Below are 17,370 nucleotides of genomic sequence, written 5' to 3'. Positions count from 1 at the left end.
ATATCTTGACTAATCAGAGTCAACCTGTCTTGTTTAAAATTTAAACAAAGCTTCTCAGTTAACTGTCAATCAGCATTGACTGGTACGTTCTCTATAGTAATGTTTTTACCATTCAGAGTCCAGTTGTCAAATAATCAGCAGTCTCATGTTGTACACTATGTATGTTGTTTTCCTTGCAAGTTGTCCAAAAGTATGCAAGCAACAAGCTTCAACAAAATGCGTCTTTTTTTCAGCACAGTTCAAATTCTGTACTACCAAATGATGACTTCATCTTAATTACACTCGTGTTGTTGTGTTCCTGATTTGGGATGCACGAGATGCTGACTGCTTTGTCCTCACAAAATACTGATGTAAAATAATTATTTAAACATGTTCACTATTTTCCTTTCTATTGTTGACAACGTCAGGTTTTCATTTGGCAGGGAGCCCACATTGCTTACTATTGCTGTCCTTTTCCTAATCTAACTGTAAAAGGCTTTGTGTTGATTTTAATATCACTTGCAAAGCTCTTTTCTTTATCCCTTTTAGTAGCTTTTATTATCTCTTTAGCCACTCTTTGTTGCTTTTAGTACCTTCCCCTTTCACTAGAATAAATGCAAAAGCATATATATGTCCTTTCTCTTTTAGCTTTGTACCTTTTTTACTACTTTAGTCCTCCTTGGCTGACTTGTGCGGTAGAAACCTGCTTTTAGGAGTATAAACTGGTTTTTTATCATGTTAAATTCCTTTTTCTGAATATCTCTCACTGGTCATTTTTCTTTTTACTTATTGACCGGCATGCCTAATTTCCTGTGACAAAAACAGAAATTGCTGGAAAACGTCAGCAGGTCTGGCAGCATCTGTGAGGAGAAATCAGAGTTAACGTTTTGGGTCAAATGACATTTCTTCAGAACTGATGGTAGCTAGGAAATGCTACACCTGCCCCCATACCTCCTCCCTCACCCCCATCCCAGGCCCCAAGAAGACTTTCCACATCAAGCAGATGTTCACCTGCACATCTGCCAATGTGGTATACTGCATCCGCTGTACCCGGTGTGGCTTCCTCTACATCGGGGAAACCAAGCGGAGACTCGGGGACCGCTTTGCAGAACACCTACGCTCGGTTCGCAACAAACAACTGCACCTCCCAGTCGCGAACCATTTCAACTCCCCCTCCCATTCCTCAGACGACATGTCCATCCTGGGCCTCCTGCAGTGCCACAACGATGCCACCCGAAGGTTGCAGGAACAGCAACTCATATTCCGCTTGGGAACCCTGCAGCCCAATGGTATCAATGTGGATTTCACAAGTTTCAAAATCTCCCCTCCCCCCACCGCATCCCAAAACCAGTCCAACTCGTCCCTGCCTCCCTAACCTGTTCTTCCTCCCACCCCAAGCCGCACCTCCATCTCCTACCGACCAACCTCATCCCGCCCCCTTGACCTGTCCGTCCTCCCTGGACTGACCTATCCCCTTCCTAACTCCCTACCTACACTCACCTTTCCTGGCCCCATCCCCGCCTCTTCGACCTGTTTGTTTCCTCTCCACCTATCCTCCCCCCTATCCCTCTTCTATCCGCCTCCCACTCTCTCCCTATTTATTTCAAAACCCCCTTTTCTGATGAAGGGTCTAGGCCCGAAACGTCAGCCTCTCTGCTCCTATGATGCTGCTTGGCCTGCTGTGTTCATCCAGCCCTGCACCTTGTTGTCTCGGTAGCTAGGAAAGTTGTTTTTGTGCAAGTGGTAGAGTGGAGGAGGTGGTAAGGAGTAAACGAGAGGTGGAGGTAGAGCCCAACGAGAGAGAACGACAGTTGACAAACAAAGCAGTGGATAACGGTCAGCCTAGGAGAATGAATGGTTGCTAATGGGGATTATTAGTGGCTAACAATGGTGTAATAGCAGACCATGTGATAACAAGGCCTGCTGTTTTGGGATTGGGCTAAGGACATAGGAGAAGCTGCCTCAAGCCCTAAAATTGTTGAAGTCTATATTGAGTCCAGAATGAGGTGCTGTTCTTACAGCTTGCACTGAGTTTCACTGGAGCATGACAGCAAGTCTGTGACATAGACATTGGCCAGGGAACAGGGTGGTGTGTAGAACTGGCAGGCAACTGGAAACTGAGTATTTTTCGCGAGCAGAACATAGGTGTTCTGCAAAGCAGTCACCCAGTCTGTGCTTGTTTCCCAACGTGGATTCCACATGGTGAGCAGTGAATGCAGTAGGCTAGATTGAATGAAGTGGTGGTAAAGTGCTGCTTCACCTGGAGGGTGAAGATTACTGTGGACAGTATTGCTGAAGTCAGCTTTACCTAAAGCTATAATTTTAGCAGCTGTTTCACTTTTTTCCCTTGTAAATATTACTTTGAACAAATCATGTTATGATTGCTCTTGGAGAAATGTTCATGCACTATAAGCTTTGAATGAAATTTGTCTTATTACTGTATGGACTGCTGCCTTTTTAGTTTTAGGACTCCTTTTATACTGTGACATAAGCTGTACAGGAAGACGTTATGATACTGGATGCCCACTGAGAGAGGCCTCAAACACTTACTCCTCAGTTGTGTGGTGATCTAGTGGCATGGTAGCTCAATGGTTAGCACTGCTGCCTCTCAGTGCCACGGATCCAGGTTTGATTCGATCGTCGGGCGACTGTCTGTGTGTAACAAAAACAGAAGTTGCTGGAAAAGGAAGTTGCTCATCAGGTCTGGCAGCATCTCTGAAGAAAAAAGCAGAGTTAACATCTTAGGTACGGTGACACTTTCTCATGATCTCAGTCTATGTGAAGTTTGCACACTCTCCCTGTGTCTGTGTGGGTTTCCTCCAGTTGCTCTGGTATCCTCCTACAGTCCAAAGATGTGCAGGCTAGGTGGATTGGCCATGCTAAATTGCCCATAGTGTTCAGGGATATGTAGATTAGGTGCGTTACAGGGGGATGGGTCTGGGTGGGATGCTGTGAGTGTCAGTGTGGACTTATTGGGCCAAGGGGCCTGTTTCCACACTGTAGGAATTCCGAGTATTGACAGAAATTGGTTATTGCATTTTTCCTGGATATGTTAGCCAGGATGGAAGGTGATTCCCAACTCCTGTTCAGAAAAATTGCTGCAGTATTTTGCACATCCAACTGAGCATTAAGGCCTTGTTTAACTTAACATTTCACGCAAAAGATGCTCTATTTGGCCATGTACCCTGTCCATATTTCACCGATTGCTTAACTACATGCTGCAACTCTGCAGTGAGTCTCTAACTAAATACTTTTTAGGCTGAGATGAACCCTCTGATAATTTAGCTTAGTGGGCAGAAACTATGAGCACTATTTACAGGAAAAAAAGTAATTTTCTTCTTTTACAGTCCTTTGATATTTTTGTTAGAGATGATGAGACAAGTAAAATGATTTGCTCTGGCACCGTTAGAAGGAAAATTTTCCAATTTGGTCAGATATAACTGAAGGTTCCCTAAACTGTACAAACCTGAAGATTGACTTGGGAAAACAATTTCTGGATCTATATTTGATACTGTCTGAAATTTGAAGAGTTTAAGTGTTTACAGATTGAATCCTGCTGTTAAACTGGTTATACTTTAACGGTGAATATGTTGGGTGTCATTTCTCTGTGTTACATTACTTTGGCTGAGATTGAACACTCAGTTCTGATGCCATTATTTACTTGATAAATAGTTATGTAGTATGATTTCAATAAGGTGCCAGTTTGCCAGTATGGTGCAGAATAATGCAATCAGTGGAGGTTCCATCCTTGGACTGGCTGAAATAGGACTTGTTATCTTGCCTTGCACCAGAGTGATTACATTGCATAAACCATAACTAGCAATTCCTGAAAAATAAGGACAGGGATGGAGGCTATTTTGTGTAAGGATAACATTGAATATATGGACTAATAGATTCTTTTTGTTTATTTTTGTTTCAGGCAATACATGCTGCCAAGTGCAATGCTTCTGGGATTGCAGTCATTTCCCCATTTTTCTTCAAGCCTCAAAGTATAGGTTGTGCATTTATATTGCTTTCCACAGTTTTTTCAAACAAAATACTGACAGTTATGCAGTCAAAGTTCATCGTACACCAAGCAGATTAATCTTAAGAAGTTACAGGCTTTTTTTGAGGTAGATCTGAGACCAATTTCAGTACCCACCTTGGTCCAACTAAGAATTAAACCTGCTATGTAAAGCCGAGTACTACGCTACATTTGTATGCTTTATTCACTGAGTAATTAAGTGACTTCCTCGTAATAAAAGCTAAGATTTTCCTGATAGAAATCATCTATTTCAAACTTTTAATTTTAGGAGACAACTGTGTGAATTATTGTTGTTATGCAGATCAGCAGTCTGTTTGCCATAGGGATTTCTAAATAGTTTTTGTCAATTGTGGACATAACTCCATAATATTATGCTTATGATTAACACAAACAGTCTGCCTTTTTTGGTTTGGCTTTTTGCGTCCCCCACCCTATTTCTCCCTGATTCCCTTTTTCTTTTCGCAATGGCACATTGGCTCAAGCAAAAACACTTCCGTATTATTCAGTTTTAAGCCAATGAAAATCATTTCCCCCAGTTTCTTAACCTGACTCTCACCACGTGATTCAATTGTATTCTAACTTTTTTTTAATCTAAGTTAAAGCAGCAAATTGGGAGATCCACCAGTAATGTGTAACTGTAGCATAACTTTTCATGTTGCAATATCTGTGTACTTCTCAATTAGTTATTTTTGAATTATAATAACTATAATGTTAGCATATTTTAGGCCAAAATTTGACAATTAAGAAGAAATTAACTTCTTGTTACAGAGGCTTTAACAGAATGCCTAAAGGAAGTAGCATCTGCTGCCCCCAGCATCCCTTTCTACTATTACCACATTCCTGAATTTACTGGAGTATCTTGTAAGTATAAAAACACACAGCAGATTTTGAAAATATCACGAGGAGTCTCTCAAATCTAACATAATTTTGACTCATTGCAGTAAATGTTGTGGAACTGCTAGATGGGATCGAGAAAAGGATTCCAACATTCCAGGGAGTGAAGTTCACTAGCAGTGACTTGTTGGACTTTGGTCAATGTGTTCACAAGTTCAAGGATAGGTTTACTTTGCTGTATGGAAAAGATGAGGTATGGAAATTTTTCATAACATGTAATTAACATCTGATTCTTTAACCTTTTCAGTTTAGCATGTGTTAGAGGAGTGATGAGGTTTGTATACATCAACTGAGAAGCTGAAGGAATGACGAACCTCTAGAGAGGAGGTTACAAAAACTACATTTATACTCTCTCCAAAATAAATTAAGATTGAAGGCATGTCTGTATGAAACTCCATTCCAGATTACATGGTGAAAAGATGTGGTTGGGATATTTATACAGTATGTACAAACAGGAGGAGCAGATCTGCTGCGACTACTTCAGCTTGATGTAAATATATTCCTCTGTTTTAGTATCCAGGTTGCATCTGCCTGTGTGAAAGGTTTATGAGGCATGATCCCTATCTTGTAAATTGTGCTGAACTTTGTCTATCCTGAGTGAGTGTGATGTCAGGAGCAAATAACAAAAACTTCTAGTTGAACATGGCTGGAATTGTTCTTCTTGGATTGTGTTCTTGATAGGGATTTGGGTGTCTTTTTTTTAATCTCTTTCTGAAACCTTCCCATTCTTTGCATTTCTTCTGGTATGTCCTTCTGCAATATGTATTTTTATTTGATTGTCTCCTTTTTTCATTATGATGATCCTCTTGGCCTACCTTGTGTTAGTTTTTAGATTCAATGGAAATGCACTGAAAATGTGGATTGTTACGCGTCTGAGAGGTAACACTTAACACCTAGAGGAAGATACAGCAGAGACACCTAGAGCTCTATAAAACCATAATTCCATTTATTAAGTACTTAAACAAATAACACACTTTTAATTACTAGAGGTATCTCAATCACCATTTTTCACTACCCTGATTTCTGTAACGAAACCCAAATTTTATTACCCAGGAGAGTTCGCAGCTGGGCAGGCTGAAAGTGCTCAATGTTTTCACCATACCTCCTGACGTAGGGTACTTTCTTACAACTGAGTCTTTGAAGTGTTGTTGAACAAAGGGATTTCTTCAGGCGTTTTATACACAAATCTCTGTGCCAAGTACATGCCTTGTGTGGAATTATGCATGCATGTGACCAATGCTGAATGTTTTGTCCAACTGTATGCCACCTTTTGGACTTAACGTGCACATGAGCAATCCCAAACGTATACCTTCTCTGATACAGCCTGCAGTTCCTCATTTCCTGCAGTTGTAACTCAGCGTACTTTCATTCACAAAGCAGCCGGTTGTTGTTGTGGTGGTGGCGGTGGTGGTGGTGTGTGTATTTATGCAATAGCCTTATACAAGAGGATACACTGAAACACCTAAAGATTTGAGTTAATAATTCTTTAAGGGTAATTCTTGCACACAGACAGCTATAACCACTTTTCGGGCTTTATACATTAGAGGCTATGAGTACTTAAAGAACTAATAAATTGGTACATGACATTAAAGTATCGTGTGTAGTATCAAATGCCAAGTTAATGGAGAGATATAGTACAGATTTTCTGGGGAGATATCAAATGAGATACAGTATTTATGTCAAGATTTCATTTGTGTCCACAATCGTACAAGTTCATTGTTGAGCATTGTAAAATTTAAAAACAAAACTTGCATTTATCATGTATACTTGTCGGAAAGTCAAATTTTTCAGAACTAATTTTTTTAGACTGAGTTACGCTTTTGTTTTTTCATTCATAAGGGTGGCACTGAATAGGGCAATAAATGCTGCCATCCCTAATTACCCAGAGGGCAGTTCAGAGTCACCATGTTGCTGTGGGTCTGCAGTCACATCTAGGCCAGACTGGGTAAGGACAGCAGTTTCCTTCCCTAACGGATATCAGTGAACCAGATGGATTTTTCCTGACAATCGAAAATGGATTCATGGTCATCATAAGATTCTTAATTCCAGGTTTTTTTTATTGAATTCAAATTCCATTACTCGATTCGAACCCGGGTCCCCAGGATATTATTTGGGTCACTAGATTAACAGTTCAGCGATAATACCACAAGGCCATCACCTCCCCGATGGTAATGCTTTTGAGGGATTGATATGCATGTTTGATTTGTGCCCATAAAATAACTAAATTCATAGTTTGTGCACTGATTATAGGAGGTCAACCAGGTGGACCTAATTGAATATAAGTGCCCTGAATGGGGATGTTAACCTAGTGAAATCAGGGAGCCTTGGCTGACAGATATAAACAGGACTGTGTTCATTGACCACATGGGTGTTTTTCCTGATTGTGCAAGAACTTTATTCAATATTTCCACTATGATGTCTCTTTCACTGATTCTGTACATACATACAACGACAGCTGATGTGGTGGGGGAAATAAAATAAGCACTACTGCTGTGCATGATAAACAGGAAAAAAGATTTAAAAAAAACAGGTGTCAGAGGTTCTACTCATTGGGAGTTGGCTGTTTGGAAGCCAGACCGATGTCCAGTACTATGCACATGTAAATTAAAGGGTGATTTTGTGACGGAATACTGGAATCTCCTGGAGTTATTTCAGTTTGTTATTTGTAAAAACTTATTCATAGCATTGTGAACTAACTATAATACTTCACGAATGAAATCCTTCAAAATCACTGATCACCATTGAATAATCAAATAATTTGTCCTAAAAACTTGGTTGAGTAACATCACATGGATCTTCTTTTTCGTCTTCATTGGTACTGGTAGCTTTGGCAGCACTAGTCCTCAACAGTTTGAGTCCTAGAGATGTACAGCTCAGAAAAAGCCCATTTGGCCCATTGCATCTGTGCCAGTCAAAAACGACCACCTAACTATTTTAATCCCATTTTCCAGCACAGTCATCCTCAGTATCATCAAGCACATTGAGTATTCCACTGTGGTCTATTATTTAAATATATTGACATCAAACTAATTTAAAATACCTGTGATCCATTGGCTTACTGTTAGTGCAAGTATTTGTGTATATTTGCCCTTCATAAGCTTGTTTCATTTTACCTGCAATATCGAATTGATCCAAATGTTTGGAGACTGTCCATTTAGGTTTATTTCTATTCCCTTCTAAGGACTGAACAACATTTGTAAGTTCTGTGGTATCTTTTACATTCACCCAACCCAGGCTAATGGGTGTTTGGTTTAATATCTCATCTGAAAGGCACCACTTGTAGGAGTACAGGACTCCTCAGTATTGCTTTGGAGTGTCAGCCTTGATTTTTCTGCTCAAGATCTGGAATGGGACATGAACCCAGAATTTGCTGACTCAGAGGGTGAGAGTGCTATCGGAATAGCCCAGCTGACCCTCAAGTGATGGTGTTTTTGTTTTGTTATCTTCACTTGTTTTTATATTATTTTTCATCTTGATAAATACTTTTTATTAAAATCTAATTTTACAGCAAAGTCTCTTTGCTGAAGTGTTCATCAACATGCCTTACAGGTGGGTAGAACACGTGCTGAAGCTACTTAGCTTTGGGCTGCTTATAACTGCCCAAAACAGATCGCAATTTTACGTTTGTGTTGACTTGCACATGTACACTTTGGTGTTCCAGTTAAAGACTTATCAACCAATAAGGCAACGTCATTAGTATTGGCCATTTCAAAGTTCTAGGCCTATAAATTTAAGCGAGAAACCATTGAATGAGAGAGACAGTACACTTCTAATGACGTTACTTAGGTTTTGTGCACTTGTTGCAATTGGCTTGCATCTGCTGATTAGCTTCGTTCTGAATTTAGTTTTTCCTTCAACAGCTACTCTTATCGGCAATTGTACTGGGAGCAAGTGGAGCTGTTGGCAGGTAAATCTTTAGTAATTTTTATCACATACTTACTGTACATAAAGTTTGATCAATTGTTTGCAATGTATTGTTGACAGAGCCACTGTTTTTAGGTGACAGGGTAAATTTAAATTTTTATTATGCAACATTCTGAGAATTTAACTCATGTTTCTGGGGTTAGTTCCTACAGTTCCTGTCCAAGTTGCTATTAAAAACCAGAAATCCATGCCTTTTGATAGTAAAGAGAAAATTTTCGAATTTTTACTTTGCTGTCACAAAGTTGCATTACGTATCTTTTGGGACTTTTATTCCCCTGGAATTGCTACCTTATGGTGGCTGAGGGGTTAAAACGATGGACTATTTAACCCATTCTCTTATCACATGTTCAAATTGCACTCTCATTGCTCTTTCAATAAATGTTTGGGGATCAGTTAGTTCAGATGGCTGGTTTGTGATGCAGTGCAATGCCAACAGCATTGGCATAATTTCTGAGGTTGCCATGGAGGATTCTCCTCAAACTCTCACCCTTGCCGGTGGTGTGGTGACCCTCTGTTACACCACCACCAATTGTCGCTCCTCCCCCCTTCTTCTCTCGGTTGCACTCGCGCGCTCTTGCTGACCGGCAGTGCCCCCTGCATCTCCCACCCCCGTGCCCTGAGAGAGCAGTACTATGGTGAATTCACTTTACCTTTGCCACCATTTGGTCTCTTCCATGCCAATGAATGTATCGGTTTCCTTCTGTTACACTTCATCTTGCCAAATTTAAGTTGGAAAACCTAGTGTTTCTTGTTTATGTGTGAAACACATTCTCTGGTATGACAAAATATCTTGGAGTTTAAAATGTAATTCAGCACTAAAACATCAATTGATGGTAACTTCCATTTAGATTGTGTGGACTAATTTTTAGGCAATTTTTCCAAATGTATATGATGTTGATTCTCTGAGCTGTTCTGGATGACTGTTTGTTTTATTTTCCTTATTTTTTTTTTAATCTGATGCCTTCATTCACTATTTCATTTTGTGCCACCTTTCTATGCTTCTTTGCATTTTCTTTTTTTTTGTCCTTGGTTTGCGGAAGTGTGTGATTGAGATCACGAAGATGTTTTCATATCAAGAGTTTCAAAGCTGCATTTGTAATTGGGATTGGAGGCCTTGATCCTGATGGAAAACCTAAAAAGATGGCCTTTGACCCTGAGGTAGTATGTAACTGCGTGGGGTACCAAGGAATACTTGTGAAGTAACCCTGGATCAGTAGGAAACTTTCCAGTGGTGAAAGTCTCAACTAGAACAAGATAGAGGTGGTTATTGAAGGATGGCAAATTAGGAGAGCTCAGAGAACCAAAAACCACGGGCAACAGAGACTGTATTCCTTTGCTTGATGGGAGTAATGACGTATGTGCAACACACAAATGCTTAAGGGCTTTGTGAAGATCTACTCCAGACTGGAAAACAAGGGCTAATTATTGAAAAGTTTGATTCTAAGATGTAATTCTTTAAAGTTCGTAATGATTGCATAATATGTTTTCCTTCAGTACATACAATTATATGGGAAAGTTGTGTAACAAGATGCTGACTTTTGCTGAGAGAGGAGACTACGACTCGGCAAGGGAGCACCAGGTAAATTAATTTTCCAGCTTTTTTCCCCACTGAAAGAAATAAAAATAGCACTGGCAAACCTCTGAAAGAACTTTTGTTATCCTTATGATGTCAATGGCAAGGTCACCATTTATTGCCCATTCCCAATTGCCCTGGAACTGAGTGACTTATTAGGAAAGAAGGCAGTTAAGACTCAACCACATTGCTCTGAGTTTGAAGTTGCACGTAAGTGAGACATGGTAAGGACAGCAGATTACCCTCCCTAAAGTATATTCCTAAAGTATAGTTACAGTTGTCAGTTATTATGTGGTCGCCATTAGGCTAGCTTTTAATTACCAGATTTTGCCATCTGCCATGGTGGAATTGGAGCCCATACCCAAAAACGTAAGCGCACTGTTGACCTGGACCTCAGGAGTAGCAGTCTTGTGCAGAGTTCTCTCTAATTTTCTTTTTGGCTGCATGAGCCTTCAAAATCCATTTGCAGCAGTAACATCCAAAACCAGAATTCCTTGCCATGATTGTTGTACCGATGCCGATCATTGCACAAAACCTTGGTACAGCTGTGTGCGTGCAAAGCTTAGATGGAACATTGATCTTGTGGCATTACCACTATGCACCACAAAAACTATGTTGAAGGCTCTTGATTTTAGCATTACAGTGTGAAGTTTCTTATCTGTTTTGAAGGGATGTAAATATTCTTTGATTTGACAGTCCCTTCGTCCAAGTCTTTTGGTGCCCTTAGAAGCTGTAACAGAGAATAACTTTAAAATTTGTCCCACATGTTTTGCAGATTTATTTCAAATAGTTCTGTGTATAAATAAGTCCATTTAAAATAAATTCCCTTCTCCTTTCTGTCAGAACACCTCAAGATCTTGGATTATTCCTTTGTCTTCACCAAAGGTAGTTGGTCTTTCGGCCAATGTGTTCCTACCCTGAGCCTGGAATTCCCCCTCTAAATTTGTCTGCCTCTCTCTTACTTCAAATGATGCTGCTGTTTCTTTCAACACTTCCTAGTACCCAGTTTATGTGCAAGCTTTCGATCGTCCACTCTCATTGTCTATGCAATTCATTGTCTAATCTTTTGTTTTATAATATTTCAATGAATAGCTATCATGCTCTTTGTCAACTGCAGGCACTATAAATACAAATTGTTGTTTGAGTACATATTGAAAAAAATGATGGGGAAGAGGAGTGAAATCAACTGAACCTCTCACTTCTGATTAGTCTAATTCCTTTTACAGTAAAGTTTTGGTTGTGAATATTGAATGAGAACACAATTGATCTCACCTTTGTACCCATGGATAAAATAATATATTATTTCAAATCGCATATGGTGAATACCAACTTAAATGAGCTACCAGCATAGCTGGATTTGTAGCCTAGCAAGAGTCTGCATACTTAATACTAGAAGGAAAGTATTTGAATAAATGCAACAGAATATTCAAAGCTGCATAGAATTATTCTGGTGTGCTTTTATTTTCTATTTCCAGTCCGTCCATACATTGCTGTCAAGGATAGTAAAGTCATGTGCACTTAATTCATTTTCATTCATGTCTTTTCCAGGCTGTGATCCAGGAGTTCATTGGCTCTATAAGTAGATTTGGTGAGTAGATTGGAATTGTTACTAAATATTCCTGACAATTTTGCATTCACAGGATGTCACTATAATCAGCAGTTGTTATTCATTACTAAAATTGCCTGCAAGAAAGTGATGAGCTGCCACCTTAAATTGCTGCAGTCCATGTGAAGATGTTACTCCTACATGTTGCAAGGATTTCCAGGATTCTGACCCAATGAGAATGAAGAACTCTTAATATATTTCTAAATAAAGATCCTGTTGGATTTTGAAGCAGTGGTGTTTCCATACATTGCTTCCTTTGTCCTACTGAGCGGTAGAGATGTGTGGTGGAAGGTTCTATTGAAGAAGCCTTGACAGTTGCCACAGCACATGTTGAAGATACTACACACTGTGCCAATGATAGATGGTGATGGAAGGAGTCAATCCTTGAGATAGTGGACTACATTGTCATGAATAGTATTGAGCTGCTTCAGTAGTGTTGGAGCTGCACATTTATTTGGCAAATGGCGAATGTTCCATTCACACCTCTGTCTTGTACCTCATAACTAATTTTTGGGGAGTTAGGTGAGTCGCTTCTGCCAAAATAGCCGGCTTTTGACCTGCTTTTGTCACCTTTTTGAATTTCTGATCAGTGATTCCTGAACTTTGCTGTGGAAATTCAACAATGGAAATATTTTTGAATGCCAATAGGAGATTGGTGGTGGTGTTAGAAATCATTTTAAAATGGTTTGGCTTAGGACACTGTCCCAAGGAATTTAGTCTACTCCTTAAGGAACGAGAAAGCTGAGAAGATTGGCAAAACTTTCAGAGCTGAATTTGCATAGCTGTTCACTGGACATGGAAAGTTTGAAGAAAGCACCACATAAGTCTATGCCCTGAATTGAAGCCATTATGTCTGTCTCCACCCAGAATTGTTCCTTATCCACTCTTGTGAAAGATAAAGAAGGAAATTGACTGTCCATTAAATCAAGGGGTTACTCCTTCTATGACAGATCCAAAAACTGATGGGTCTATCAGAATTGGTGTAGATCTTGTGCAAACAAACAAAGCAGTTGTATGCAGTTCATCCATGCCATCTGGTTAGCAAAATTGGGAAAGGCAACAAGCCCTTAATGAATTTTTCTTGATATTCATTATTCTGTTTGGAAGGTCTTGTTTTAGCAGACTACTCTTACTCTTCAGCAGCACATCAACAACAGAAAACTTCTGGAGGATAATATCAAGTATCCTACAAGGCGTGGATGAGATCATGTGCTGTATGGATTATGTGCTGATCCATGGATCCACTCAGACAGAATGTGACATTAAGCTGCAAGCTGTGCTGTAATACCTACAGGAAGTAGGACTTAGATCCACAACACATTCTGAGTTGACTGTCAAGTATCTTGGACATATTGTGGATGCATCTGATATTAGAGTTGATCTGTGGAAGATGAGAAGAATTGAGTTTCCAGCTCCTTTTCAATATGATTGATCACCAGAGATTCATGAAAATTGTAAGCCAAGTAGAAAGTTATTGTGCAGTGGTTCTGGGAAGAAGTACAATGGAAGACTTTTGAGAAAATCAGAGGTGCAGCTAACACCTGAGATTTTAGCACTCTGTGATCCACACCTAGCTCCTGCCATTGCTGCAGATACATCTCTGACAGGACTGGGAACTGTACTGTTTCAAAGACATAGAACCTGAAATGGTGGATTAGTTCACGACGTGTTCCATTTACTGATATTGATTAGAAACAGGAGAGTTGCAGTGCATTACCAGTTCCTTCAGCCTGTGACAAGTTTGCATTCTTGTGTTCTTCGACTTGCATGTCTGTGCAACAGAAAAGTGAGGTAGCACAAATGGCTTCAAGAATACAACTCTGACCGAGAATGGTACAAAAGTAATATGTCAGGAAAGCAGCAGACCAATGGTTTGTTTTTGTTGAAAAGATAGCAGCCTTTGCAATTACAACTGCAACTTTATCAGCAATAACGCAACAATTGAATAAAAGCAGAGGAGCACAGAAATCTAATGAGAATGGGCTCATATTAGAGACCACTGTCTAAGAATACATAATCCTAGTCCCAGACAGTAGTATGAAAAGAGGTGACACCTCTGAGTCTTTGTAAGAGGCCTGAGACTTGATATACTGTAAAAGATTTCACCAAAAACATTTGGCTATCACAATGTAAGGCCAAAGGAAAATATACCATTTGGTGGCCAAGTCTATCCAAAACTATTAGAAGATGTATTAATCTGTGCTTCTTGTGCTGTTCATCACAGGACCAGAAACCTGTTAATGTCAACTTCCCATCACAACAGTGTAAACTCCTCACTGAAAGAAGATCAAGAACTCAACTCCCAATTCTTCCACTCATAATCCTGCCATCAGTATAAAATGGTTATTTGGAAAAAGTAATGGAGAAAGGGATGAATACTGATCCAGTCGGGTATAAAATTTTGACAAGTATTACAAAGCATATAATCTATCAGACCTCCAATCAAGGCACCCAGTTTGGATTTCACACCAGCTGGAGTATTGTGTGCAGTTCTTTGTCACACACAATAGGAAGGATGTGATATGATGCTGCAGAGGAGCTTCACCAGGATATTGCCTGTGCTGAAGTGTTCCAGCTATGAAGAGACTAGATAGATTGGGTTTGTTTTCCTGAGAACCAAGAAGGCTGAGGGGAGACCTGATTTGAGATGTGCAAAATTGAGAGACACAGATAGGAATAAATGTTTCCCCTTGGTAAAGGGATGAGTAACCTGGGGATATTGATTGATTTATGTCTGGAGGTCTGGAGGGATTTGAGGAAAGTTTCTTTCACCCAGAGGTAGGGTGGTATCTAGAACTCTCCTGGTTGAAAAGATGGTTAAGGTGAAACCATTACAACATTTTAAGAAATATTAAGAACACAAATGTGTACAAGGCTGTGGGCCAAGTGCCAGAAAATGAGAATAAAATAGGTAGCTGATTGATAACATCAGAGCTTGAGAGCTATGACTTATTTGTTCCTGGTTTGACGATTCATGTGAGCTCTTGCTCTTCTGTTTTAGCCACACTAAAGTCAGATGTAAATTTTAGAATTTCTAAAACAGCAGCTTTCAACATGCTGTTGTTTTGCATACATGTTGTTTTGCATACATGTTGTTTTGAGAGACTGATGCCCAAACGTAGAGGTTTTTCCTAATGATCAAAGATGTTAAAAATTGTTGAGCTAAATTTCTACAAACTCTAAACCAAAAATCTTTGGGGGCAAAAAAATTTCATGAATTGAATTTTAATATATCCAATTCAAATAATTTTCCTCCAAGTTTTTGTTATTTTAATATTCTGACCTGAGCTTTGTTGCCAAATTTGAGTTTTTGTCTTCGCTGCTCCAGTCGCCTGGAGATGAAATACATTGCTGCATTGTGGTATGAATTTGCCTTCAAACAGGTTGTTTTTACTTGATGTGGCAACGCACGTGTCATCTCCCCATGATCAAAGAAACTGAATGTGGATTTCATGATATTAAAGAACTTAACAAATTCTATTATGTACAAACCTCACCTCAAGCACACAGGTGTCTGGGCTAACGTTTAATCTAGCAGTTTACGACAGAGGGACATGCTTTCAGGAGAATGTCACACTACAAGTGATCTGAAGTAAGACTGAGTCTTAAGATTTTTATTCTCTCATGTTACATGCTTTGATGCAATGTTGACTTCATAAGCTCATGATAAAAACACTGACCATGACACAGACACAACATATCACTTTGAAGTATACGCTGCTAAAATAACTACTTGCTCCTAATTGGTCTATGTGCATTCTTGAGAGCAGTTAAATAATGCTTTCTAACTAGATGACATTCCTACCTCAGCTGCTTTTCCAAGCCTTTGCCTTTTTGTTACAAAGAGAAAGTAATGGAATAGCTCAATGTGGCTAATAGTATGTGGAAGGGAAAGGTATCGTTAATTTTACATGGGTAATCCTTAACCAAACTGTTGGAGAAATCCCATCTGATACTTGGATGTATGTTTCCCCACTTCCACTTCATACATAAATTGACCTGTGCATTTTCTGACTTGTCTTAAATCCATTGATTTATACTGAGCATTTAATGATTCTGCCAACCTGCCCTGAGAAGTTGCTAGCTGGTAACATGGGTTTGAGATACGGTTATGATTGTATTACAAAATTTCTGAACATGTATCCAACAATTTTGCATGAAAGATAGTAATGATGACATTGGGTAATTGTTCATACAGGTTTTGGAGTGGCTGAAAACAAGGCTACAATGACACTTGTATCAGGAATTCCACTTGGTCCCCCTCGCCTGCCATTATTAAAATGCAATGAGGAGAAGCAAGCAAAAATATTGGCCACACTGAAAATCTTAGGCATATTGACATGAACACCACTCATCATTATGGATGGAATTCACTCTTGGAATATTCATTTACTGTGTTTTACAATTATTCAATTTTTCCTCTTTGTTTTGCTTAGACGCAGGATAGGTCTAAGCATTAAATCAGTAATATTTTGTTACAATGTATTAAATTATGAAGTTCATGCTGTCAAGTATGCTTTAGAAGGCTGTAAGGTTTAGTTATAATTAATGTCTTTTGAGCTGTATAGGTGGGTGTCCAAAGACCATTCTGGAATGTATTTTGTTGCTACTCCTCTTAAAGGGAGCGCAGTGTTACAAATTGGCTATGCACAACAAACAAAAAAAGGGGTAACATTGGTTCTGCATTTTGGTTTGGAGATGTAATGGATGAGGAATTATTTGCAGTGTTAGAATCTTGTGACCTTCGTACCTACATTTACATGCAACATTGTCGGTGTTAACCACATCCCCTAATCTACATATCCAATCCTGTAGATACATCAATGATTGACAACACTATAGACAGCCCTGGGTCCTCCCATGACCTCATGATGTTTACCAGACACCCTCCTTGCATTGTAAGAGCCCAAGGACATGCATATTATTCGATCACATTCCAGTATTGACTGTTATGCTCCTCCCCAGACAACTGCCAGCTGTGTCATACAGTTGACTAAATAAATCACTTGACTCCCAGAGTCCACTTCCAGCATGAAAGAGTTAATTGAAAATACACCAGTGGGAAAAAGCTTCTTCAATAAACAAAGGAAAGACGTAAATTTTTACACGTTTGTTTTAGCTCACTGATGAGCCATCTAGACTCAACGTTAGCTTGCTGTCTCTCCATGGATGCTGTCTGATCTGTGATCTCCGGCATTTGTTGTTTTCAGTTTAGAAATTACAGATCAATCATTAATTAATTACATGTACAATCAAATTAATCATGTGATAGTAGGAACTGCAGATGCTGGAGAATCTGAGATAACAAGGTGTAGAGCTGGATGAACACAGCAGGCCAAGCAGCATCAGAGGAGCAGGAAAGCTGATGTT

General features: G+C 39.4%; 1 protein-coding gene across 3 annotated transcripts in view; it reads left to right on the top strand.

The window, feature by feature from the left end:
• npl (N-acetylneuraminate pyruvate lyase (dihydrodipicolinate synthase)) overlaps positions 1-17,367 on the top strand; it is a 39,966-nt gene extending 22,599 nt beyond the window's left edge. The window contains exons 6-12 of one of the 3 annotated variants that reach the window (XM_048602108.1): positions 3,899-3,974; positions 4,772-4,864; positions 4,945-5,090; positions 8,758-8,804; positions 10,316-10,400; positions 11,943-11,982; positions 16,199-17,367. In XM_048602108.1, the coding sequence (XP_048458065.1) occupies positions 3,899-3,974; positions 4,772-4,864; positions 4,945-5,090; positions 8,758-8,804; positions 10,316-10,400; positions 11,943-11,982; positions 16,199-16,344 (633 nt within the window). In that variant the 3' untranslated portion in view covers positions 16,345-17,367. Of the gene's footprint in view, positions 1-3,898; positions 3,975-4,771; positions 4,865-4,944; positions 5,091-8,757; positions 8,805-10,315; positions 10,401-11,942; positions 11,983-13,107; positions 15,592-16,198 lie in introns of those variants that run through there. The other 2 variants (XM_048602111.1, XM_048602109.1) reach the window with 2 other exon arrangements.
• Positions 17,368-17,370: the final 3 nt, after the last annotated feature.

Source organism: Rhincodon typus, chromosome 10, assembly GCF_021869965.1.
Source record: "Rhincodon typus isolate 14 chromosome 10, sRhiTyp1.1, whole genome shotgun sequence".
Classification (NCBI taxonomy): Eukaryota; Metazoa; Chordata; class Chondrichthyes; order Orectolobiformes; family Rhincodontidae; genus Rhincodon; species Rhincodon typus.
The sequence above is the reverse complement of the archived record's forward strand: the minus strand, read 5'-3'. Positions and strand labels throughout refer to the sequence as shown.